At 46.1% G+C, this 27,550-nt stretch overlaps 1 protein-coding gene across 1 annotated transcript in view; it reads right to left on the bottom strand.

Annotated features, from left to right (window-relative positions):
- LOC118309866 (receptor-type tyrosine-protein phosphatase gamma-like) overlaps positions 1-27,550 on the bottom strand; it is a 330,931-nt gene that overhangs the window by 243,744 nt on the left and 59,637 nt on the right. Inside the window, exon 2 of the mRNA XM_035632434.2 lies at positions 10,398-10,514. Coding sequence (XP_035488327.1) covers positions 10,398-10,514 — 117 coding nt within the window. The remainder of the gene's footprint in view (positions 1-10,397; positions 10,515-27,550) is intronic.

Here is a 27,550-nt window from a genome sequence, read left to right as displayed (position 1 = left end):
ATTCATTTATTGTTTCCTTTTGCTCCTTTTTTACTTCTCTCTTCTTCCTTTGTTAAAAATGAAAAACGCAATAAACATATTGTTAAAAAAAAAAAGTGCATAGTAGTAATACTCGGCATTAGGGATTCAATTTAGGAGGCTGGAGAAGAGGCAGCTGCATTACGGTAGTCGTCGTTATTACCAGGCTCACAGCGGTGGTTGGTTAGATGGTTTTCTGATCTGCCGCCACTAAACGGTGAGGAACCGTCATCATGGATGCGATGAATACTTGGCTATGATACACAAAAAGATAGTGAGCATGGTTAAAATAAACCGGCATCGTATAACCATGAGCGTGGTTGACAATCCATTCACCCTGACCAGTACACATGGACGGCACTTGACAGCTGTGAATGTACAGCAGCAGGTTACAGTTGCTCAGTAACTACGGTGACTAAGATGTTAGTCATACGTGTGAAGAAAACAAAACAACATGGTGCTGACGTATAGGCAGAAAAAAGGAAAGAGGTCTTCTGTAGTATTGCTCTTGGAGGAGAGTCAAATGAAATGTGTGATACATCAAGGGGAGCAATCGAGAGCAAGAACTTTGAATACTGGAAGAAAATCAGTTATACGACGCAGGTTGCAGAACACAGGGGGATACGAGTTCATCACCTTGTCAGAAGATTCTGAGTTTGCCGAATTAGCGTGGTGTTTTAATCAGCGACGAGAGAACGAGGAGAATCTTAAACACCAGTAATGAAGGCAACTCAAGACACTTGAAGCCTCGTGGACCGACCTGGTGTTCCTGTTGAGGGGGCACCAGCTCCTGCTGGAGCATATTCAGACCAGTTCGATTACGATCGGACCGCTTCAATGGATCTGGGTTCTAAGGAACCGAGAGCAAACTACCAGCTCCGAAATCCAAAGTCATTTACAAACTAACGAGGATGAGCCCTCTATGGTCCGCCGTCAACCACCGCTGTCACACACGCCCACGACAACGGGGTGATGAGTTCCGGTGCAGTCTGCTCATTTATTGCTACTCTTGAACTGTCTTCTCTCTCCGACGAGCCCAAAGGCTGTGGCAAAAGTGTATTCTGTGTAACGGCTCAGTCACGACCAGGCAGGTCGCATTTAATTAAGAGCTCCTCACCTGTCGTCGGTGTGTCTTCACCCCGTTCACTCTTATTGTCACATTCACGTGCACCCCCCGCCAGTCTTCCTGCCCCACGTTCTCACCTGATGTCGCACCGCGACAGGCTGCCAGTGAATTTATTAGCACACCTTGAGGGAACAAAGACGAGATCCAGGTGGGCCCGCGAGAGAGAGAGAATGAGAGTACGGAGTGTTTATATGAACGGTGTTTCCATGTACAGATGCCTCAGTGTTCCAGGTCCACATCACCTACAGTAACACACACAGCGCTGCAGGAACCTTTCAGACGAAGGCAGACGTGGTACGCTCCCTTTTGAATAGCCTCATCTCAAAGTGTCAGGTGAACCAGCGAGGCTTTCGCAGAGAGAGAGACGGTGACAGACTGGAGGATGCTGGAGTCAGCCACGGGAGCTGAAACTCGTCGTTATCAATTATTATCAAATCATTTTCACATGCAAATACATGGAAAACTATTCTGCAAACCCACTTTGAGGGAAATGTAACACTGCCTTGGTTCTTTTCATATATATATATATATATATAGCCCCAAGACGGGGCCGGCGGCTTGTCTCCTCAGTTCTCAGAATGAGGGGCTTGTAAAACTCCAAAGTGTGGACAGGAGACGTACTCAACTACAAATGGCCGGTTCTCACATTGGGACACTGGGGGAGGAATTGGCCTCGCATGTAGCGAAGACGTGTCGCCGTATCGTCAGGTATTCGATGACACCCTGGCGACAGAGCAGGATGCTACGCCACGCTTAGGGCCCTTTCCACAACAAGGAACGTGACGGCCATCAGTTTGTGAACCGTGAGGATGAAGATCATGTCACGTGATGAAAGCTGCTGTGCTTCTCTCTCAGAACGTGTGTGTGTTCGCGGTTTGCCGTTGCGTCACAGTGTGTTCTTATTAGTCGATCATTGGTTTTCTGCTGTGAATTGATTATGAATCATGTGTCGGCCATATTTTGATCCCAATACACAATATAATGTCAACAGCGGGCGGTTCTCTCGTTGAACTGTTTCTTGAAGATAAAGTCTCAAAAGTCCAAAAGTCCCATTGGTTCTTGGCTCTCTCCGTCTGTCAGCGGTCCCCGTCTCTGCCCCTCGGACCGGAGGGGGTTCCACGTGTCACTTATTTCTCTCTCTGCGTATCTTAATATGCCGCCTTGTTGTCTCCATTCATTGAAGCTCCATTTTTCAGCCCTGCTGTCACTTTTATCAGTTCATCTCCAGTCCTGTATCTCCCACCCCGCTCCCTTTCCGTCTCCCTCAGAGCCAAAACACATATCTACACTTAATTTCCATCCGTATCGCTGGTGTTCCCGTCGCCGGCGAATTACGTCTCCCATTAAGGGACACAACATGCGTCAAAATACTTCACACAGTCTGAAAAAGCGGCCGGCTTTGCTTTCGCGGAGATGTCTGGAGGCGCGGAGTGGGCCAGCACAGTGAAAAGTGCATTATGGGACATTACTGTCAAAGCTGATGTGCCTCCAAACCCCCCCAAAAAAAATCCCAGCTGAAGTTTTTCTGTGTGAGATGAAGAAGAAGTAGGAGTACAAAAAAAAAGCTTAACTTCCAATAAATTCTGGATATTCATCTCGTGAAAAAAAATACCCCCCGAGACTTTACTGTAGTCACTAATGACTTTTCATGTGGGCGCCACTAAAATTACAGCACTTTTTTATTCATCTCATTTTTATATATTGATTCCCCAGCTTCCCTGAACTCCAAACGCAGACGCCCCCCCCCCCCCCCCCCCCCCCCCGTGCCGCTGAGTTGCTTATGAGCTGGTACAATAACCATTGTCCTTGAATAGACGCAGCTCAGGGGTAATGAGTTCTCTTTTGTGTTACTTTTTCTTGAATTAATAGATCAGTTTGTCACTGTAATTTGAAGTGTCACGATCTGCCGACTCAAAAAGCACCAGCACGTGCGCGATGTTGATGCCTGTTGGTGGCCTCAAGACGGAAGGGGACGATGATGCTCCCGCCCCCCGCCCACCCCAGAGACATTGACCTGCGATCAGAGCATCCCCAGCACCTCCGTGGACATGAACGCATCAGCACAAACCAAGAAATACTTCTTTGCTGAAGTTGCTTGAAGCCGAGTCTTTTTTTTTACTTTGCAAGCAAAGGGAGTACGGCGGAACTGCTCACAAAAGAACCAGTCCAAAATTTCGAAAACATAGTGTGTCACTACAAGAAAGTAGCAGTGACCAGTGGCAAGTGTTTGTATTCTTACGGAATTCCTAATTGTAACAAACCAAGAAAAAAAACACTGTCCACTTCAACTTTACTATCGCAGACTGTTGGGTTCAGAGCTCAACAGTTCAGAATCTATGTGGCACCCACAGCACATCATCGATGCACGACTTAACAGGAAAGGACGCATGCAGTGACACAGCGGCATCTCCTTCACCGTTTACATATGTGTGATGAAAGAATAAAGATGAAGTCTTTGCAGGTCTTTACAAACCGCTGCTGACGGTGACGTCACCCGGAGGTTGTGGCAGCATCGTTTTCATTTTGAAAGGCTACGGCAAGGGGCTGAACCACAGACCTATTTTTAGGCGCCTCTTGACTGCAGAGCCGGCTTACCGAACACGTATAGGTGCACTCGATGGCTATTATCCTCCCGAGTCCTCAGCAGACGCCAAGGCTACTCAAGGACTACTTGAGAGGTGTGGAAATATTATGATGGCTGCGAGGGGGGGCGTCAAATCGATGCGGGGTTTTTTTTTTTTTCCTTCCCAGAGAGCGCGTCGGTTTGATCCCGCATTAGACACACAGCCTCTGACGCAATCACGGAGAGTACTCCCATAATGCATCGCCCCCCGAACCTCGCACAGACGGCTCAATTGGCCGCTGCCCTTCATTTAATCACCGCGCACACGCACACAAACACGCGGCGACGGGCATTTACGAGATGACAGCGGCAATACGGAAGTGACAGGGTTGATTGAGGGGAGCTCTCCGAGTCCTCAGTGTCCCCTGACGTGTTCTTCACCGCGAACCGGCACAACCGGTGTCCCCGGCGTTTCCGTAGCCGCTTTTCCCCGCCGCTGAGTCTGTTTGGCCGATGGATGGACACACATGCCTTGAAATCCACCGTCCAAAGTGTGCGGACACTCGAACATTCCACATCACTGTGATATTCAAACATGTTATTCCAGCAAGCCGCTGCTGTAACTGTCTCCACTGGAGAAACTGCAACATTCAATCTACAGAAGACAAAAACTATTCACAACAAATGTATGGTGGAAACCGCCGCGTGTGAATTCACATGGGGTACTATTCATTTAAATCAATGAAGTATATTTTTTATAATAGTTAAATAGAATAGTTAGGTCTAAGTACAATAATAAATTAAAACAAATGCTGCCAGCCCTGCAGCTTGTTTTTGATATATACAAGAGCAGCACAATTATAGAAAATTCTGCTTTTATCTGATATTTTGCATTGGGTAAGATATATTTTAAATCATGGTACTATCCATTTAAATCAATTAAGTATAGTTTTATAATAGTTTAATATTAAATATAAGTATAGTTAGGTTTAAGTGTCACGGGTTTGAAGGACCCAAATGAAGATAATCATAATTAAAACACTTGAACAGTTGAATACAACATGTCAGCAGCTGAACACGAAGAAGATTTTGAGGAGATTGCGCTTCCATCATTTCCTGAGATGCTGTATAGATCTCTGTGGGGAGATTGGTGCCCCCAGCCCCCAGAGGTCAGAGGTCATTCTTAGCTGCATTACTGAGCCGCCGAGCCGATTGGGGATTTAGTGGCACCTCAGAGGAAAAGGAGCTGAGTCATCCAGTTGTAGGACAGAAAAAATACGTTCCTCCTAAAAAACTGGGATCTTGATACAAAGCATAAAGCGTCCGAACAAATCAAGTACGAGCTGTAGGTGTCGACAGTGAGAACCCCTCGCAAGAAAAGCACTCCCTCTTTACCCGTGTGTAAAAACGGTAGCGGCGGCAATCAGGGGGAGAATTGCGAAAGTGACGTGAAAAGGTCGAGATGAAACGGGGGAAACTTTTGAGGGAAGTGGCAACTCGATGTAGATTAATTTTTTTGCAATAGTCGCTGAAGAATTGTAGATAAAACAGCGGCTCACGTCATCACGACATCACCTCTTGTCTAGAAATGTGTCTCGACGCCGCATGCTGCAGCAAAGCACAGCTTCTGTTGCTCTCGCGCTCCCGCCCTGCTACAGCGGCGTTCTGCCTCCTGTCAGTGAGTGTCAGCGGAGACGGCACGGCAGGAATAGTACCGTGGTTTATTGTAAGTGGAGAGGGAGGGAGGGGGGGGGGGCAAAATTCTCTCGTCTGCCCTCTCATCCACAGTCAGTATCTCAATCCACTTGCCGGGTGGACTGCGTGTTGTGGCTGGTTTCCTTTGACGCCCGGGAGAATTAATGATGTGCACATGAATCATGTTGTTCCGGTCGCGGCTGTAGGAGTGCAAACAAACAATCGCTGGTGGTATTTCTGTTCCTTCATGAACCCTGACTAAACTCAGAAAAAAGCCAAACCCTTTTGCTCTCGACGATGGATTTTTTTTTGGAGCGCGCCAGAAGGCGGAAAAACGAAAAATTCGACTTTTTCCGCATCGGCGTCTGCTCGCGTCTGTGAGGTGCCCTGCAGTCCATCGCTGTCTTTGGTGACCTATATCAACTCGGGGTGCGGTTCTCCACTGGTCTCATGATTTCGATCCGATTGCGATTTATCCTTCCAACGATTCGATTCCACATCACGATGCATCCTCCATTGTCCATATTACTGCACGTCATGGCAGATTATTTGATTATTCTAACTGCTCTAAAAAAGGACACTTAGCCAACAGCAACGTAGTGTGAGTTACATTACTCTTTATTTGGATTTTTTTTGTCGGGGGGTTGCCTCAGCAAAAAAAATATACATAAGTTGCGCTTTTATTGTGAAGGGCAGGACGGAAGAAGGGAGCGGAAGTGCTGCAGTGTGTTTGACGGTGGTGGAACGCTCGGTTACAGCATCAATTCCTGGCTGAGCTGGGTCCCCTCTTCCCTTGGCAGGCATCACTACTACCAGGAAGTCATTTTGAACTCTCAAACTTTATTGTCCAGCCGCGGTCGGAAAAAAGTCAACAAGTAACGGCAGGAGGCTAAAATCGATTTTGGTCCGTCACTGCATCGATGCTGCGTCGTCCACGTCCGCATCGCGATTTCAACACCCCAAATATGAACACCACATGTTAATCCAACAGAGTCCTGGGACGCTGCAGTATCTCCTTTCGATGGAGCTCGGCTCGCGGCCGCCCTCGTCTTTTAGTCCTTGTGCTCAGTCTAAAAGGTGAGCTCTTTTTTGTTAGTCAAGCGTTGGTCAAACTCTAATGTGCAGGTAATACTCACAAGGTAAGGCTGATACTATTCCTGATGGAGACACATTCTTTGAAAAGCCAGTCTGTGACTTGTCTGTGGCCCTTGGCACATTTTTTATCATGTAAAAAAACACTTTCACAAAAAACAAAAAAAAAGCCTTTCACATATCTGGCAGTGGCATGTGCTTCAGAAGATGTTAGTGTTTGCTTTCATAATTTGTTGATTCAATGCTCTCTCACATGAGCGTTTCAAGTTCCCGATTAAGAAAAGAAAAATAAAGACAACAACCACTTACTAGGCAAATGAAATTGCTTTCCCTCGCATGTCAAATGTCTGTACGACACATCCTCAGCTTCCATCTTCATTCAGCCACTTCAAGGCTGCGGCACAAAAGGCCTGAGAGCTCTCCTCTGACGGCGGCGGGAGTTGAATGGTAAAACAGATCGACAAGGGAACATGCAAATGAGTTTGCCCCCCCGGCGATAGCGAGCCTTGACATTGTGCGGGTTTGGAAATTCATTTCTAATCAGGGGTGTTTATGAGTCTGTGTGTGTGTGTGTGTGTGTGTGTGTGTGTGTGCGTGTGGGCACAATGGCATAAGAGAGCGAAAGCTCGGTCAGCGGAGCGTCACTGAGGTTAACAGGAGCTGTAAAACTCACTTGCAGTTTTTTTTTTTTAAGTTAATATAATTAAAGTTATATTCATCATCACTTTATATTAATAATCAGTGAATGAGAGTATAGATAGTATACCAATAAATCTTCATTAGTGTTATAATTAATATATGACAAAAAAAAACCTGCATCTTCTAGAATATGAATTAGTAATTTGTGTGATTGGCTTGGAAATACGGAAAATGGAAAATATGGAAGCCAGATTTGCTAATCTGTCCAGGTCTGGAGTTTGACAATGACACGTGGAAGATTCTCTTTTGCTCTGAATCAGTTTAACCATATTGTCTGTTGTTGAGTTTTCAAAAAGAATTACAGTACGTCAGAGACCACCAGGCCATTTCCCCCTCAATGACCTCATAATTAATGCACATTGAGGGTCGCTGAGAACTAATAATTCACAATTAGTTTGCCTCTTATCAACCCACGCAGGTTCCCTGTTCCGAGCCTGCTTCTTCGTGTCGAATACAACATTAATAAGAGCTTCATAATACATAGAGCCAATACACTCCTAATTTGCATACTAATATTTAATGGTGAAAAAAAAGTGCACCTCGATGTAATTACTGTGTTTGACGGAACAGTGGAATCATCGTGGTCGTTTCACCATGTCTTATTTTTTACAGTGTTTTTTTCCGTCTCTTTGTCCCCCGCGTAACGTTCGCCGTTCCCCGATAACGCTCGATTTGTCAGCACTGTGCCTGCTTTTAATCTTCCATTCCGATCGGGCGGAGGGCAGAACAGCCACAGCCCCGCCGAGGTCCCGACGAGAGTTGGTCGGACCTCTGGAGGACACGATTAGAACAGGCTAATTAGGACAGACGCAAGTCTGGGAAACTTTGGAGAGGAGAACGAGAGGAGAGAGAGAGAGTGGGAAGTGTGGGTGTGTCAGACAAGATGATATCACCAGCAACACAACACATACATGTGCATGTAGAAGAGGTGGGTTCGCCTGGCCTCTCCTTTCTCAGCTCTCCCTTCCGACCAATCAGAGGAGGAGGTCAAAGCCAGGGGGAGGGTTCTCAACTACTCGTCCTCCTGCGGCGAGGATTCAAGCTAGAGGTCACTCTGGTCAACTCACCGGCCGGAGAGCTCCCGATTCCAGCATTATCGGAGACAGTGAACACGACAACGATGCAGGCGAAGGCCTACAGGATTAACCGAGCGCAAGCTTCAATGTTTCAGTTTCTATAGTTTAACGTGTCAATAATTCACCACAGAAGAACGGAAATGTTGCGACCAACATTCATTTCCAACAGCACCAGCCTCGTGTCTGCTTTTCTGCAATAGCATCATTTGCTCAGTGCATAAAAATATGCCGAGTGCATATTTACTCTCTGAAAGTGGGGTCAACATATGAGAGCTGTCTGACAGCTCCGCAGAACGTGGAGTTCATTCAAGCTCGACAAAACCTGGCCTCAAGCGTTTTGTCCTTTTTGCTCAAAAAGTTCATCGTGTTCATCATTTTTAAGCGGAGTACATATCAATTTCTGGATGGTGTTTATATACAGCTCTGCTAAATAACTGCTTTGCGACTGTTGGGTTCAGGTTGAACATAGGAGTCTGTGGCAAAACTTATTTTTCCAGTTCAGTCGTTACGTAGCATTGGCCAGTAAATGCAAGGTATTATGAAAACTGCATTTCCCCCCTTAACGTTCCATTTTCTGTGGTTCTTACTTTGACGTGAGAAAGAAAGAAATAAAAAAAAGCCACATCACTATTTCAGCTCGCCGCGTCTCTATTGTTTTTCCTCTCTTGCCCGGATCCTGCCCACCGTTACATCAGCGTCTTATGTAAGAGCTGCGACCGAAACACGAGCGCGCGGGCCAGCAGGGGAGCATCGGCAGCGTCGCTAAGTGAAACTGTCACTGTTTCTTTTCTCTCTTTCTTTCTTCTTTCTTTTTTACCCACATGCACCCGCGCTCTCGCAGGCACGACGGGCGACCAATTAGGGTTAGACAAGCAAGCGGAAATATTGAAATAAATAAACTAAAAGATCATTTGTGGCCCGAGGCTCGTGTCGCTCGCACGGTGAAAGATTAATGCGGGCTCTCTGAGAAACTAAAGCCTCTGAAGGGACAGTGGAAGTGGCTTTTTTTTTCCCTCTTCTGAAGCACTGGTAGAAGAAAAAAAAAGGCCCGGAGACGCCTCCGGGCCAGAGGAGCACCGGCCAGGGAGGACCGAGGAGGAGAGTGGCTGAGAGAGGAAGGACGAGGGAGAGAGAGAGAGAGAGAGAGAGAGAGGAAGGCAAACATATTGCAGTGACAGTGGCACATAATTGCTCTCACTCCAACGCACACGGCGTGCTCTTTATCACACAACTGGCATGAGGCCCCACCGAGCGCTCACCTCTCCGACACCTGACGTGGAGTGGAACTCTTCAAATCCGCCGCAAGTGGTCGAATATAAAGGATTAAGCATTCAGCGACGGCTGAGTCACGGGGTAGTGGCGGCTGGAGGCACGTCCGGCGTTATGACATAACGGCAGGTCAGGTAAATAACTACATTTTTTAAACTGCAGTAACCATAAACTGCACTTGATGAGTAGGAGAAGTGATTCTGATTGGAGGAGGAGAAGCTCGGAGCGGCAGAGCGGTGATTATGAAATGGTTCTGCAGTGGCACCGATGGATTTACTGCTTTGGATGAGTCCGTGATCCTGCGACAGGAAGTGTGGAGTTTGGCCACAGATAGTAACACTGTACCCTGCAGTGCTTTGAATTATATTTTCACAAGGTAGGATGAGGGTTAGGGGTTAACCTTTGGTGCGGGTTAGGGGTTAGGGTGCAGGGTGCGGGGTCCTTGAGTCGTTTCCTGCGCTAATGTTTTGTGAAACATCCTAATTTTTGGATTCATGATTGAAGGAGAATGGCACAGTAAATCCTTCAAGTTTCCGCTGCATGCACCTTCTACCCAGTTCAGTGTGTAAGGTGAGGCGGGGCGCATTCAGTCACTCACAACATTCGGTAGTGTTCAGCCCTTTACCCATTAACCCATCAATCGGATTCTGACCGCAGCTTTGCAGCTCGTGAAAGATTTCTAACGCCGTTCTTAGTAGAAGACAAAAAAACCCGATTTCTTCTGACACATATATTTACGTGTCATTTACCCGCACCGTACATTTCCCGGCTTTTACAAAACTGTCCACAGCATGGGGACGAACAAGAGCTTCACCACAGTTTGGTCCTCACAAAGAAAAGAGAGAAGGCGGACACACACCTGAGTAGGCCCAGTAGGTCTCCTCGGTGGCAGCTCTCCGGAGTCGCGTCCCGCCAGCCGCGGCTCTGCGAAGGCCGTGGACGGGGGCTTGGGACTCGGCTTGGCCTCCTGTCAGTGCTGCAGGGGAGGGGGGAGAAGAACATGGGGGGAAAGGCGGATTAGTATAAACAGAAGCAGAGCTTCAGCAGCACTTTGGAGCCTGGGCTGGATATCTGCCGGCCAGGATGACAGCCAACTGTGTGCTTAGCTGCCTCACCATGCCAGCTGCCTCATAATAACGGTCACGGCGGGGTGGGAAAGGTCAACAACAAAGAACAAGAACTCCGCGGAACTTCACTGTCTCGGGAAAAAACCGGACCCGAGCTACTTCCTGCACGTTAGGGGCCAGCCGCGGTCACGCGCTCCAGTTCACGCAGAACAGCATCGCGTGTGAGACCGAGAGGATTTAGCATCCAAAACAGAGGGAGGACCCACGCAGTAAACCGAGACAAGGGTCTGCTCTGCTTCCTTCATGGGTCTGAATGCTACATGAAGTAGTGTTTTTTGTATGTATTAATGTGAGCGTTCACTTAGCAAGTGTCATGATCGATACCAGCAAGGCCCAAAGACCCCAAACGGTCAAAGCCACCAAATGCCCCAGATTCACAACATGATTTATTTTTTCAATTTGATTTATTGCAAATTTCGAAGGGATTCTGCACAACTCACGGCAACAAGGGTGTAAGATAGTCTGGCTCAAATGTCAAAGGAAGGTGGCAGGAGTTGGCAGACTCCGCAGGCATGTTGACTCTCCAAGGTGAATGTTTATTTGAAGTGCTCTCCACTGCACGTGTAACTTTGTGAAAATCAAAGAAAAAATAAATCTGAAAATGAGCTCAAACAAAAGACATGTTCAAGGCAGCGCGGGCCTCACCTTGTTCTTTCTCCACGAGAAGCAAAAATGCTACTGAATATACAGTATAGGGTGTTCTAGGGCTGGGCGATAAAACGATAACGATATGTATCGCGATAGACACGGAGCACAGAGTCTAGCCTCTCGTCCTCTGGTACCTAGCAACGTATGGAGTGACACGCCTAATAGCCAATCATGTAACAGTATCACGTTTGGGTGCGCCATCTCGTTGGCTCGTGTTTGTGTTTCTTAGGTCATAAGAATGATCGATAATTATCGATATCGACCGATATGAAACACTTATATCGTGGTCCAGTTTTCAGCCATATCGCCCAGCCCAAGGTTGTTCAATTAACACCTACACTCCTTCAGCCCGCACCAGTATTTACTTAAGGATTGAAACATACAGTGACCGTAACATCTAGCTCCTTAATTTAGCTCCTTTCCCAAGCTCATTACATTTCTAAATCACTATCTGAAAGGTAAAGCATCTCAACAGATTTTACTAACAAACAATAAACTATCAAACTAAGCATTTTGACTAAAAGGAAACCCCCCACCAGTTGGTTTAACCCGTGATGTCAGTGATGACATCACCAACACCATAAAAACCAGGAAAAATCTGGGCGGGGCCTCTCTCAAACAACAGACCTGCATGGTGGCTCTGGACAAAGGAGCAAACAACTGGAAGTATGGACAGAGAAACAAACAATTTCCAAACCTGCAACTTAACGAAGATGATCTGAAAGTAACTTGTGGCTGTGTGTTTGCTTTAACTTAAATAATCTTTGATGTACTGTAACTGTACTGTAACATACTGCTAACACAAACAAACCCGGGATAGTGAGTGAAGCTACGTTACCTTAGCAATGGTAAATTATAGCAGAATGAACACGCGTAGAAAATAATATGATGATGCGCAAGATGACTTGTAGAAAGGGACGAGTGGTGGGTGCAGAGATCTCAACCGCTTGGTCACAATGGGTGGGTCCAAGAATTGAGCAATTGTTTTGGGCCCCCTTACTAAATTCCGTCTCAAAACCTTTTGTTGATGAGAGAACCTGGGGCCAGCTCTATTCTGGGTCTCTGAAGGAGTAAAATGAAGTTGGCATGTGGGGTCTACTGCGAGAGCTGTGAACTTGGCCACAAGGCGCATTGTTCACACAGGGTGGTCGTAATGCTTAATATTGCGATAGTCCATCTGTCCATTTTGACCAATCTACCAGCAGTGTATATTTATTTCCTCGCCTTTAGGGTATTTGCATGTGTTCAACTACCTGCACATGATCGAGGTCCTGTGAACGGTAACATTGTGGCCCGTCCCCGCCCTGAGCAGATGTGGTGAGCAGAACGGTAACATTGTGATTTAGGAAACAAGTTGATCCAATAAAAACTGTAACTGGATGTGACCAGTGATCAAACGCAGTGATCTTATGGTGCATAGACCAGTCATATGATAGTCCATAACCTAAAGTTCACAGTAAACTTGTGAGACATTGACAACCCTCTCCCACATTAGGCTTATTACAGCAGCAGCGTTCCTCGTGCATTTCATTTGGGAACAGAATGTTCAAAAGAAAACAGACAAATCAAGAATCCCTCTGCTGGATTCATATGAGAAACTTCAACTCTCTGGCCGAGAGACCCCTGTTGATCCCCCCGCTGAAGAAAAGGCAGAGATGGAACAATCGGTTTCTCCACAGTGGAGGACAGTGTTTCTGACAGCTCCTCTCTTAATGAGTCCACTTGTGCTCCACAATTTGGCCTTTTAAAGATCCTCCACAGGGCAAAATGGATGTACTGAAAGAACCCAGCTGAAGTGTCTCTTAGACCCGGTGAAGGCCGTTTTTGGCTTTCCATTGATGGCATGTCTTACAAGCTTCAGGCAGAATTCAGTAAAAGTCAGAGACAAACATTTATATTTCTCTTTTATTTATTATTTATAATATTTAGGCCTGGGTTTTGTCAAGAACCTCACAATTCAATTCAATTTAGATTCTTCCGGTCCTGATTCAATTTCGATTCCATATTGATTCAGTAATACGTGCAGACATGTAGATTCAGTGTGTCCTGGAGGAGTCTATAAAGTTCATCTATCTATCTATCTTAAAGTCAGATTCAGGGAAAGTGAGTCCATCAAAGCAGCAATAGGGGCAGAATGTGATAACAAAAGGGCATTTTTCGTTTTGTTTATGCATCGAGCTTAAATATTCAAGATGAAGTTCAAGTTGTCCAAAAGGGTCAACTTTTTCCTGGTCGCATTTATTCTCTCGATGGGATATGTGCTGTTGGGTTTTGCAGCAGGGAGTCTCAGCATCAGGAGCTGGAACGGCCATTTAACATCTGACCCCGCGATGTCCAGCTGCGATGAGGAGGCGTGTGTCTGTGAATGTGGGACATATGAGCATCAGTCTGGACCGGCCGAGCTGTCTCCGGCAGCGTCCCCACCGATACCTTCTTATTTTCACGATAACCATCTCAATGTTTCTAGAATATCCAGTCACAGACCACACCGGGAGGTGGCGATCCACTTAGCAGCCCCCTGGCTCAGGTATGAACAGATGGACTGGGGCCGATCCACTTGTGATCGGATCCCTCAGGATGGATGTTAACGCCAGGTCTGAACAAGGCCCACGTTCAAGTCCTACATCTGTGTTTCCTAAAGTCTCTGTCCCTGCCTGTCCGGACTAAAATCCAACCGCAGTTTTGAGTCTAAAGTGGGGCCATCAGCAATTCAAAAAGTCTCCGTTGCTCAGTTTTAGGGCATTGAGACCTTTGGAGTGGCGTGGACCCCAGGTGTAAACGGAGCAAAAGTGAAACCTGTGTGGATGTAGCCTCCACCTGAGAACATCTATCGGTCACCATAATCGTCACGGCAACTCAAAGTCTCGGGGCTTTGTGGGGAAGATTTAAAGGTTCAGGATGAACAAAGGGCGGGCTTTAGGTTCAATGACAGACAACCCCCTCTCGTTTTAATTTTTCGGGATGTAAGCATGGCTCATGTATGCGAATGCCAAAGGGAGGCAGTTGTATGGCTTTTCTATGAATTACATTATTGATTCCCAATACTGCTCAGAACGGAAAATGTAATTATGCATGCCCCCCGCCAAACCCACACACACACACACACACACACACACACACACACACACACACACACACACACACACACACACACACACACACACACACACACACACATCCTTGCCAAACACATGTTCCTCTTTCCCTTCCCCCCATTTTCTTTCTTGTCTTTCACATGGTGGCTTTTCATCAATTTGTCTTTTGCTCTTGCCTTTAGTAACCTGTCCCCCAACCCCCTCCAGTCCACCTGACCTCTCTAAAGACTCTAAGTGCATTGTCCTTCACTCATGTCATGTCGGCAAAGGCTTTCCTGAATTGCTTTGCAGCAGCATAAGCAGCACCATTACCACCTGAGCAAGCCGCGTCGTCTCTCACGGACCCGAACCTGAGATTGTGACGATCTCTTTGAAAAAGTGAAGCAATCTATTTCAATCGCAAATCAAAAAGGGTTTGGAGAGAGGCTTTAGAGAAAGGCTGACTCTGGCAGAGTAAAGGTTGATTTGTTTAAGTGTTGGCCTGTGTGGGGGGGGGCGGGGTTAAAGATTTTATCTGGAGAACAAAAAAAAAGAAGAAAAAAAAGAGGGAAGCTTTGCAGGTCCGTCTCAGTCCCTGCACTGTCGATCTCAGGCACTTAAGTGCACATGATGCGCATGCAGGCTGTAGACAATCGTGTCCCGCGTTGGAAAAAGGCCAACGCGCAGTGCACTTAACCAACACCTCCAATACAAGACTGTCTTCCTGCACAAAACAAACCCGTAGGTCGTCTGCGCAAGCAGCTTATTGTGGTGCCTAGTTATTCTACTGGTAGGTGCCCTCTGTGCTTATGACATGAGTATAAAGAAAGACGCGGTGCACACTAGGAGGCGGTTGGGGTGGATGGGATGGCTACGCAGCTCTTTGTTTCCGAAATGGAAAATGGGCATTGTTTTATTTATCATCTTTTGATAATCTTTCATCACCTGATCAACTCCACCGCCCGCTGCTGTACGTAAGAACGACTGTGCCAGATCATTGAAAGGCCTTCGTTGAGCTCTGAGGTGTCGTTCCGTTGCCTGCCTGCCTGGACATGACCCTGTCGGCATCCTCTGCTTCAGATCTCCTTGCCACACCTGCCACCTCTCAGCCAGCCTCCGCCGCCGCGTGTCCACGTTGTGTCTTCCTCCGCAGATTCTCTAGAGTGGACACCTGGACTCTGGCAACTGGACTGGTCGGAAAACCCCTCACACGTTGGAACTCTAGACTCGGAGACAATCCACTCTGTTCTGTCATTCAATCCTTTTTGCACATTTTATATTAAACATTAAAACGACCTACTACGTCCCTGCTCCTGTGTTCTGCTATGAGTCCATCCCTTCACTAACAACCTTTCACCTCCCAGTTGTTTTATTAATCACCACAGGATTAAAGTAGAATCGGTTATTTAAGTTCTTGTTTTTACTAATTGTATTTTTTTCCTGCCGTGTATTGCATCCTTTCTGTCCTTCCTCATGTCTCTCTCCTCTCAGAACCCCCGGGGAGCCCCCTGACCTCCCTCCACCCTTCTATCACCATCAAATCTTGTTTGTGGCCGCCCAGACGTGTCCGGCCATTTAGCAGGTATTATTTTTTCCTGTGCTGACACTCCATTAAGACGAGCGGACGGATCCAACCTGAATCTATTCAAGGGAGAGGGTTCGTGTGTGTGTGTTTGGGGGGGGGGGGGTTCCTATGGGATCCGACCACAGGAGCAACAATGTTTAAATCAGTGACCACGGAAAGAGGCGGCAGGCAGATTTAAACCAGAGGTGAAGGACACTGAAGGAGATGAGGAATGAGAGGAATGCGAGATGAGAAGAGGAGGAGGAGACGACTAAGGGGCTAAAAGCAGAGGAATGGGTTTAAGGGGAGCTGGGGGGGGATGAAGGAGGAACCAGAAGAAGGAAGAATATGGAGTGAAGACAGTGAGAATGAATTAATAGGAGAGGAATTAAGCATGAACGATAAAAATTTACAATCCTCTCCTAGCAACAGTTACCGGGTCACTGATCGACAGGCCGCCCGCATGGCAACCAGTCAGAGGAGGAGAGGAGGAGAGATGAACAGAGGCCGACTGGTGGGCTGACGGAAGGAGGAGGAGGAGGGGTGGGGATGGGGAGGGTCTGTGCAAATGTATTAATATTAATAGTATGGGCATTTAGCCGATATTCTACATAGAGACTGAAGAAGCTTTGGTAAAACAAAGAGAAGAAGCAGAGGAGAGTTCTGGAGGTTTGATGTTCACCCTGTCGCTGTCTCAAATTTCAGAGCTGTAAAAAAAGCCAAGGGACCTGGAGCTGCCACTACCAGGACAAAGGAACGTGTGCGGTGTTATGACAGGAAGGTTTGAACACTGTAACAACAAGGTCTTTGTTGTCAAATCCCGGCTGATTCTAAAATTGGGTTTGCGTCAGGAACACGAGAAACTTCACGGATGTGCGTCGCTCTAATCTCCAACACGAGCACGTCACGAGATCTGACAAAAAAAAGAGTGGCACACGGCACACGGCAGGATGTTATTGCGATCGTGGTATCAGGGGAGGTGCTTGGTGAGGAGTTGGTAATTCTCTGCAGTGAGAGGAAAAAACATTAAAAAAAAGGAGGAGCCGGAACAAGTGAGGAAATGGTCGGGGGGGGGGCGCAGCGGACACAGGGGGTCTAACGTCTGTCAACAGCAGTTGGCTGGCTGACGTCGGCCGCTTCTTGTCAGCATCGTCGGCTGCGGGACGGGCATAATCATAACCACATTTAAATGAGACATATTATGCTCACGTTTAGGTTCACAATTTTAATTTACATGCTAATGTTCAGAAAACACATCACTGTCTGAAAAGCCCGGGTCTTGGCTCCTGTCTCTTTAAGGCCCGCCTCCCCATGAAGCCCAGTCTGCTCTGATTCGCCAGCTGGCCCACTACTAATATATGGTTTCATTCTACACTGTCTAAAACTGTAAAGGCATTTTATTTAGGTATGTCACCGTCACGTCACGTTTTTTTTAATGCACTGGTATCAGATGGGAACTCAGTTTTCAACTGATACGCAAAGTCCAGCTATCAGAAGGGAAAATGGATTCGGAACATCTCTAGTTGATATCAAACATGAGCTGTTCTTTTGTTACATAGAAGTGCAGGTAGAGATATGCACATTTCTTTCTTTTTATTTCATTTTTATAAAAGAATACCAACTCGTGTTTTTATTTTCCATCCTGACTAGTGGAGAGGAGCCCCATTTATTTTTCTCCTTCCTTCTAAATTCCGTCCGTCCGTCCGTCCGTCCCTTCCCTCCGCTGCCTCGGCCCCGCTCCCCCTGTCAGTCGGAGCTCATCTGCATCACCGCCGAGCACCGGAGAGAGAGGAGGGGAGACACAGCCGACCGGGCCACATATATGGAAATGTATGAACCGGAGGTGCGTTCTGAACTGTGACTGACACGCTCAGGTACGCCAGAACCGCGTGTGTCCTGATATGTTGCGTTGCTAATGATGTTCTTCCTGATCAGGCTGTATCCTTTAAGCAGGAGACTGGTCAGACTCAGCTGTTGCCCAGCGGTCTATAGCACCACGGCGTTTTCATTTCACTGAACCCACTGTAAAGACAAATGCCCGGAGAGAAAGAAAGAGGTGACGCGGTTCTGTTGTGTGTGTTTTTCTCCCCCCACCTCAAGCCAACTGCTCAAAGAAATCAATGATCTTTTACGACAAAGAGCTCTTCTCGATTCTGCTCCGGCACATTTCACGGGGGCCGCATTGTTCTTTTTGCTTCATTGCGTTTTACAATAACTTGAACATTGAGATTTTACACGACACACAACATTTGAGCACTTTATAAAATATGGAGTAGTCTCAGCGAACGGGCTTCAATATTAAATGGTTGGCCTACACGTCGATGCACCAGAAATAATAAAGTCAATTATGTGAAGCTGCAACCTGAGCACGGTTACTGTGGGTCTATATTCTACTATTTAATTAGAATTTATACATTTGTAACGTTTGAATTACATAGCTCCCCAAATAATTCCAACTTTTAAAGTAAAAAATCTGGTATTTATCATTCATCTTTATTTTGTTAAGTGTGATTTGAAAAAAGCCAAGTGTGAGAACTTCCACGTCTCAAGCAGCATTTCTTTTTGCTGAAACTGACCTCTGTAAAAAACTGTGAAGAACAACGCCGTAGGTCGTCTGTGCAGCATCTTGTTATCTTGAAACTTGGAATCTATAAGTCAGATTCGATACAATCTACAATACAAATTCAGAGAAAATAAGTCCGTCAAAGCAGCACTAAAGGCAGAATGTGATGAAGTGCATCTCACTGCATGTTAAAGATGAAGACGTTGATGCGTGACATATATATATATATATATATATATATATATATATATATATATTCATGAAATTCCATAGGAGGCAACAAACCTAGAGGAAAACCCTGTGCAGTGATTTTTTGTTGTATTGCCGTTGTGATTATGACAGGAGCCAAAGAAGGAAGTCAGGCGACGTGGTGTAAAGATAGAGTCGACAAACCGCTGTGACTATGACAAAGGCACAGTATGCCTGCTACAGATGCACTATATGGATCATCTGTGTATGAATGTGGTAGAATAAAAAGCGCGGTGAATACAGCTACATTTACCATCATGTCGGAGAGCTTCAGGTCGGAGGACATGTCTGTCACTTGGTGAACTGACCTATTCAATGAGGCCTCCAAGTCCCACAGAAATAAAATCCATTGTTGGTGGATTCAAAGGAACTATCAGTCTCTGGTTTAACTTGTTAAAACATTGTTACGGATATAAAACACACAAACAGCTCACTTAGGGTATAACTGTGTGGAGTATATATATATATACATATATATATTCAGAGGACACAGCGGGAGACAGCAAAGGAGGCAACGGTTAAGTGATTTCAGACACCACCCGAGTTTTTCAATTCCAATATGTCATATTGTTTTTTATGGCCACACGTGCACATCGCATATTGAGTCTGACTGATGTGATAGATTTGTAACATTTGAAAGTTCTCCATATGAGAAACGTATGCTGTCACAGTGGGTTTTACTGCAGAGTTTACAGTGATGCTGCTGAATTAGTGAACTCTCGCCAGCGCAAGGTGCACAATGGTAGAAGGATCCCTGTGCAAACACACACACACACACACACGCACACACACACAGGTACAGAGGGTGCATACCAGATGCACTGGAGGTGTGTACCAAGGCGACTCATTTTCTCCCTAACAGTCGGTTTGGCGTGCGGTGCCAGAAGTCAATAAACCTAAAGAAGCGGGGACTTTGGCCGGCCCGGCCTTTTGTGTCCGAAACACACTGTCGCCCGCACAAAAGTTCCTCTGGAGGGGGGAAAACAGACAACACCGGTTCCTGTCATCCATCACATGCGGGGCCATTTAGGGGAATTGCAAAGTGTTTGTTCAGGCCTCAATTGAAATGCACGGCCCGACACTGTGTCCCCGTACTTAACCTTGGCTCACCCACTTCGCACTCGCTCTCCCGTCTCTGGACTTCAGAGAAGTGGGGGAGCAACGCACACGCGGGGGCACCACGCGTGAACGTGAACTCGAACCGATACAGTGCATTGTGTGCCATGCACAGCTGGCCAAGTCCTAACTCTGGTGATTCAATTCATTAGCATTCTTTGCATCTCCCTCCAATGCTCTTAGCGTTGAAGGACATCCACCCCGACACACACACACACACACACACACACACACACACACAAAGCTAGCCTTAACTCCAGCTCTCGTGTGGCGCTGCTCTCCGGACGCGTTGTGCTGCTTTGTCGCAGCAGCTGTTGTTGCTACGGCCTGCTGGCGGAGAGGCAGGATGGGCTACATGGTCACCCTGCAGCCTGCTGGTGGTCGACCGGACACCCTGGCACTGAAAACTGAGGGATGGGGGTTCCACGTGTGAGGGCGAGGGAGGGGATGGAGCTCCCCAGAGGCTGCCATGGATCTGAACCTATAACTAGCTTGGAGTCATTAGTTGGACGGCGGCGTTTTGTAAAACAATAGCACGTTGCGAGGATGATGACACTGAATCATGACAGTCGGATGTGAAAGTACAGGACACACTGAGCAAAACATACAACAATCAGAAAAAAAAAACACTCTCTGAATTATTGAACGCACACTTCTCCAGTACTGAGTTGACTTTTTCAACGTGAAAAACAGCTCACACAGTTCTCTGGCTGACAGGCAGCTCGGTGTCTACTCTCACATCCAAAATGCTCTAATGAGACCAAAAGACTTCACACTCATCTCAGCAGCGGACCGGAAAAACGTCCGTCTCCCAACGAGAAAACCTTTGTCAGTCGCACATTCGCACGGCGCCGCTCTTCTGTCACACTGCTGGAGGAGCCGTCGGTGGCAATTTAGGGTTACGTGTCTTGCCCAAGGACACATCAGAATACTGACTGGGGGGAATCGAACCGCTGACCTTCAGGTTAGTGGACGGCCGTCTCTACCTCACATCCGCCCTCCTCAACCTCTGGACATTATTCACCACACACGAATCGTACATCTTGTAGACGTGCTCTTACTGTTGTTTGCTTCTTTGTGGGGCGACCAACAAATTGAATAAAAGACCAGTAGTTTAAAAGACCAAATGTAATCCAGTGTTGTATTGTAACGGACAGAGTACGTGAAGTACAATACAGTAAATGAGTCGAATACTTTCAGTGTTTCTGGGACTATGGGCGTTTTTGACAAGATCGAAGCCAACGCTCGTGTTTTTGTTAGATCGTTTACATTTTAATCCGGTTGTTTTTTCTTTTTCACATTGCAATTTTGCGAGGGCACTTAGGGTCTTCACATGGCAAACCTGCGTCCTGTGGTCATCATCCACGTGGGCAGCGTTTCTATGCACAGAAAATAGTCTCATAGACGTCACAAATGTGTTACACATGATTTACAAGTGAAAGATAACAGTAACAAATGGTGGTTCAGTTTGAGTCGGACCCAGACCACCTCCTTTGGTGGGATCTAATTTTTCTTTCACACCTGCAATTTTGGTCAGGACCAAACTAGGGATGACCACATCCAATATTCTATATCGGTATCGGGGCGATATTGGCCAAAACGACTGGATCGGACATCGGAATAAACGAAGTAAAATCCGATCTGATACATTACAGTTAACATACCAAATAAATGCCCATTTACGTATCTACTAAGCCTTGAACGACATTCCGGCATCATCTTTTTATGTTAATTTATTATTATTTAATTAACAGTTTACAGTTCAATTTGTTTTTTGCTTGTTTGAACGGAGCTGATCATAAAACATTCTGCCAAAAGTTCTGTGAGAGATAAAACAGCACAGTGTTCCATAACTCTGTCACGTCGCGGCACAGTACGTCTTCCTTCAGGGGAGTTGATTATTTCACAGTTGAGATGGCTAGGTTAAGCATAGTGCATCCTGAACAATGCATTATTAATATTTTATTCTACCAGTTGGGAAAATATTGTGTCAGATAAGTTTCAGATACTCACGGTTGCCGGAACTGTAACGGATCGGACACAAAAAAGTGGTATCGTCCCATCCCTAGACCAAACAAGTTCATACTGAACCATGACATTAATTAAAGAGCATAAGTCAAATGTAGAGTTTTGTCAAAAATGTGAAAGCCTCCTGTGAATACCACGGATGTGTTCAGTAGGTTTGCGCGCAATGTGATCGAAATAAGTGGATATGTCTTCCACAGAACAAGGAATGGAGGCAAGGTCACGGGGGTCAACAAAAACATCCCACATGATTCATCTTCTGTGGATCGTGAAATGCATTTTCGTGTTCTGCTTTAAAATCTGGGATGGAGGGTCACACACTGTGGCGATCATTACACTTTGGCGCTCGCACACTAAAACAAAAGGCAACAGAGAAGGATTTGGGTTTAAGACGCAGAGAGAGGTTGAGGCTATGAAAAAAGGGATTCGGATTAGGAGGCGGGGGACAGGAGGTGAAAGAGAGAAGGGGTTTTGAGAGACAGTGGCTCGGGACGGAGTGAGAGAAAGAGGCTGTGGTGTGGGGGAGGAGGGGAGCGGAAAGGGATGGCAGCTTTTTGTGGCTGGCTGGACGTCGATCAGACCAGAGCAAAGAGAAATCACTTGCTCATGGAGTCCGCCCAGCATGACTTCATGTTTTCTGGAGCACCGGCCAAGGGCAGAGAAAGACACACACACACACACACACACACACAAGGAGGGAGAGAGAGAGAGGATCTATTAAGCCCAACAAGGCTTGTCATCATCTGTGAAGCAGAAACACTGGGAGGCAAACGCTGGGATTGGAGGTTAGGGCGGAGACAGAGGAAGCGTGGCCACGGCAGACAGCCCGAAGAGCTCTTTAATGTCGTCGAAAATGTCCTCGCAGACACGTCTCGCCTCCAAAGCACCTTCTTCCCTTCCTCTTCTTCCCAGCACACACACACACACACGCACACTTGGCTAATTAATAGCCACTGTTCAGTGGGACAAGGTCACGCTGCCAGGGGGCTAAACACGATGCAACAAAGCTGACACCTCTGCTGGTACGCGGACAGTGGAGGCTGCTCCCCAGTCCCCACCTCCCGCCACCGAGCACGCCCAGGATTTCTCTTTCTCCTTTTGACCATACTTTGATTTAGTGACTGTTTTTTGCGATGTGAAAGTCATATCACTCCCACATCAGGTCCAAGTGGGTGTAACCATCTGCTGCCTGTGTTTCCGGTAGATATATTCTAACACAATGATATCTGTAGGCACAGGTCTGTAAAAGCCTTATAATCTGTGTCTTCAGCACACTGGTTTCCGAACATGCAAGCCCACACCATTCTATTGCTTTAACTTTTCATTTGGAAAAGAAGGAATGTGTCGTTTCCTCTTTTAGAAGTCGACGGTGAGCAATGGGAACCAGTTGGTTCGGGTGGGCTGGAGATTGGGGACCATTTCTTGCCATGTTCTCTACCCCAAAATAAAACTACAGATATAACCCACAGGCTGAAACAAAATTCAATATCTGCACCGCTACAGCAGCAGCAGCATGAGTCAGGGGTAACGTCACAGGCAGGATCTATGAAACTGTATCAAGCTCTTCTCTCCTGTTTTGGATTTGATCTCGTCAATGTTGTGGTTCTCAGCATTGACATGATCCATTGATACAACACTGCGTACATAGAAAGGTTACTTTGTGTTCCAAATCATTTCATGGGAGGGCATTAAGAAATCCAGGGAATGTTTAAATTGATCAATAAAATCCTAAGCCTGCATTATAGTCTGCATTTGTTATGGAACCTAATGTTCAAGCATCTATATTAAAACTAGAACTATTGCCTCCGCCGCCAACTTAATTTGAAAATTTGTATATATTTCTGTCCAGACAACAATATTTGGAGTAAAGTCTTTGCAAATATTTAATGATATAACACGAGTCCTCACTAGATCCACATGGGCCGTATGTTTCCAGTGAACAATTCCATGGTCACAATCTCCCTCTACTGTTTCTGAGTGAGTTTGTGAATGATGGTCAGAATAGTGTTCTGGCAGAACTTCACGTGATGTCCCAGTGAACTGGACCTTTAACCTTTTGCATGTAAAATGTCATTCACCAATTTTTTTCTCATATTTTGAGTTTCCTCTCAAGTACAACAGAATTTACGACTGGTCCAGACCTGTCGTTGGAGTCGGGTGAGATTAGTCTGCTGTTGTTCAAATCAATTGGTTTCTCTGATGGATTTCATCCCCTCGAAGAAATTAATTATGTTGCAGACACTTTTCTGTTTATCTCTGGATTCGAATTATAATAATAATATTCTAAATGTATTTGTGTAGCTGCTAAATGTCATTGTCAATGTCTTGCAATGGCCAGGCTAGCAAACTTCTCAGCTGGCAGTTTTTTTGCTAGATGCTGGCTTGACAGGACAGTTGTTAATTGTCGGCATGAAAGCTACTTTCAGATAATTTACCTTAAAATTTGATCAAAATGTCTCATGGCATCTCTAGTCGACCCGCGGTGGAGACAGGAGGGTTCGCGCGACAAGAGCAGCTGTGCACTGCCGTGATAAACTTCTCTACACACCTGAAAAGACACCTCTAATAATGTTAATGTGCTGCATATTGTATAATATTGCATTGAACGAAGTTGATAGGAGCTAGCGCTTAGCACTTAAGTTCACATTTTGCCCCCGCTGGTGAAAAAAAGGAGGAAACTGTCAGCGACACAAATCGTGTAGAAGAAGAGTGCAGTGATTCACACACGCAACGACCAATAGGCCTTCAATAAAAGCTCACATGATTAAAAACAAATTACGATAATATCGTTTATCTTAATAATTGTGGCCTAATATATCGCCTGACAAAATGTAGTTATCGTGACAGGCCTTCTCGCTAAGTTCTTATTTTTCTTTCCTTGTGCACATTGGCTCCAACACACAAAGGTGTCATTCACCCTGTTGACACGGGTCATTTACACACCTTTCTGGAGCTAGAAGCGTTTGACAAATGCGACGTGGCCTGTTCACACAAACCCTTAGCGCCAACATATGTAAGAGGTATTTTGGGTAAGAACACAAAAATGTCCTTGAATGAGACACATTGAGACCGTTTGGAACTCCAAAATCAAATCCGATGATGGACAGATCAATCCAATAACCACACCAATACATCGGACAACATTACATCACGTTGTACATACAGCACAACTGTCTACATACTTGCACATGACGATAAATAGTGCACACTGCACTTCCGAAGAAAATGACACAGGCGGCGGACGATGTAGTGTGCTCTGAGCGAAATGTTTTCCACCATCTCCGCTCTCGGTACGTGATGTTCTACTGAGTGCACCCGAAAAAGGCTCCTAGCTTCAAGCTGCGACTCAAATGACAGCCTGATGGAGTACAGCGCGGGCCTGTTGAACATTACCCAGAAGGCACCGGCCCTGCACATAAGTATTCAAGGAACTGTGGGTGATCTTTAGCAATGTTCTGGTTGATTGGTGCAGGATGGCAGCGGTGATTTGTTGCCATCACCTTCCCACGAAGGAGGGAGAGGAAGAAAATCCCCCAGCCCGTCTTGTGCATTTACCCAGGATGAGGGGTAAGGAAAGAGAAATGAGACCTTCTCCCCTTCCTCTCTTTCTCTTCTCATTTCTAAGTAGGCTTGAAGGTCACCGCGTATGAAACAATCCATTACAGGTGTCGCTTTGCAGACAAAAGGCATCTGCTGCTCTGTTGCGCTAAACAGCCCTTTCCTCTTAATAACTCGCCGTTTTCTCCTATGACATTTCAATATCACACACACACACATGCTCATCCTGCAGGCTTCACATTGGCTATGGCAGAAGCAGAAATGTCAATGCATCAGACGCGCTGACATGGCGTACCCTCACACTCATGTGGCCCATAGCGCTGCCCTGCACTCTTTGTGCCATGGACATTGCATGCGCGTAGGATGGTTTCTGGGAAAATCTGAACGGCGAGGGCCGCGATTCACATTTCACGCGTGTTTTTTATTTTGTGAGATTGTTTCATGTTCAGGAGTGACAGTGAAGGATAGTCTAACCTCCCCCTTTGCCAACGTCACACCCCATTTCGGCTTGAACATGCTTACTCTCACAAATATCTGCCGTGCTGCCCCTGAAGTACACTCCTGATCCCCCCCGCCCCCAATTCAAAACGTTTACCTCGGGATATCTGTAACATTTATGTGTGTGTATGATTTAAAGGCGTGTTTTTATTCAAGACAGTGATATTGGTGAATGTATCTGTGGTAAAGCACATGGTCAATGTGGAAGAGAGCCGAGGTTGACTCACCTTAAAGCATTTTAAAATGCTTTCGACCAGATTTCCTTTTTCCATATGTTATTAACACAATGTTTTCGGTAGGTTTTGTTTCCGAACAAAAGGTCAGACCCCCCTCAGGTTTGGTAATCCCCCCAGACTTCCAGATAAAATACAACAGACGTGACCTCGGTGTCCTCGGTGGTCGCCGTGGCCCAGGGAAGTTGGCATTTAAACTGAAGCGTAATGCCAAATGTGCATTATGTTCGGGGGGCTGGTGTTGGGGTCGGTGGGCAAGCGGGCATATGGCCCCTCGGAACAGAAATGCTCGGAACAGCGCTGGCACTATGTGTCCATTGTCTGTCTCCGGCGCTCCGCAGCCATGGACAGTAGTCTCCGATTCAGAGGAACAAATCTCTCAATGGAGCAATTTAGTCAAATAAAAACTGTGTGAGCTAATGCACACTGGGCTGAGAGTGACAATATGGCGGATGTTATACAAAGCTTCGGCTTTTCAGACCACTGAATGTGCCTTATTAGTAGTAGCTGTGGTTTTTTTTTTTCCCCTTCTTCTTCCGAGCTCCTGTGGTTAAGTGGCTGCTTTAATTAGGCAAACATTATTGTGCAGCCATTCAGCAGTCACTATTAAGTCAAACATCTCAGTTAAGCTTTGCTCAGTACAAATGTGGCTTAATTGGGAGTTAAAAGTCTAACTGTTGGGTTTTCAAATCTAATCAGCGTGCCTTTGAAAGGGCGATGTGCTCGGAGCAGCCGGTGCTTGTGTTGGCAGTGTTGCTGCCTGAGTCCCACTTGATCTACGGAGCTCTTTTTTTGGCTTGTTATGGCTCAGCCGTGGCACTTACTCTGGTTGTATGAAAGAAAGGAAAAACAAGTGTTGCATTAAAGGATGAATGCCGAAATGGAATGAAAAAATAAGATCAAATCTATTCATTAACAGCCCTGACGGCTATGGGAGCAGCCATGGTCTAAATGAAGTCAAAGTGGTTTAAATGTGCAGGTGTTCACTACAACATTCTGAAATAGAACAAAGGTTTTTTTTCGTTTTTTTTCTTTCCGTCACTTAATGATGGACTGAAGTTGCACTGATGATGTAAATCTGACAAATACAGAAAAAATGAATAAATCCTCACATGAAGAAAGAGCGTACCTACTGTGATGGAAAAAAACATTGATGCAGTTGTAGAAGTATTTATTATAAGAGCTTAATATTGAGGAGACTATTTTTTCGCTACGCAGATCAACAGGTTCACAGTGTATGGCTTCCCAAGACGATCTGCCTATCTCCGGTCTCTGTAGGTGTATTCAGCTCTGTCAGAGAAATGTCATCATCTCACAAACAGAATAGCTATCTCCATAGTAACACTCTGTATTTACC

The sequence above is a fragment of the Scophthalmus maximus genome, chromosome 6, assembly GCF_022379125.1.
Source record: "Scophthalmus maximus strain ysfricsl-2021 chromosome 6, ASM2237912v1, whole genome shotgun sequence".
NCBI lineage: Eukaryota > Metazoa > Chordata > Actinopteri > Pleuronectiformes > Scophthalmidae > Scophthalmus > Scophthalmus maximus.
The sequence above is the reverse complement of the archived record's forward strand: the minus strand, read 5'-3'. Positions and strand labels throughout refer to the sequence as shown.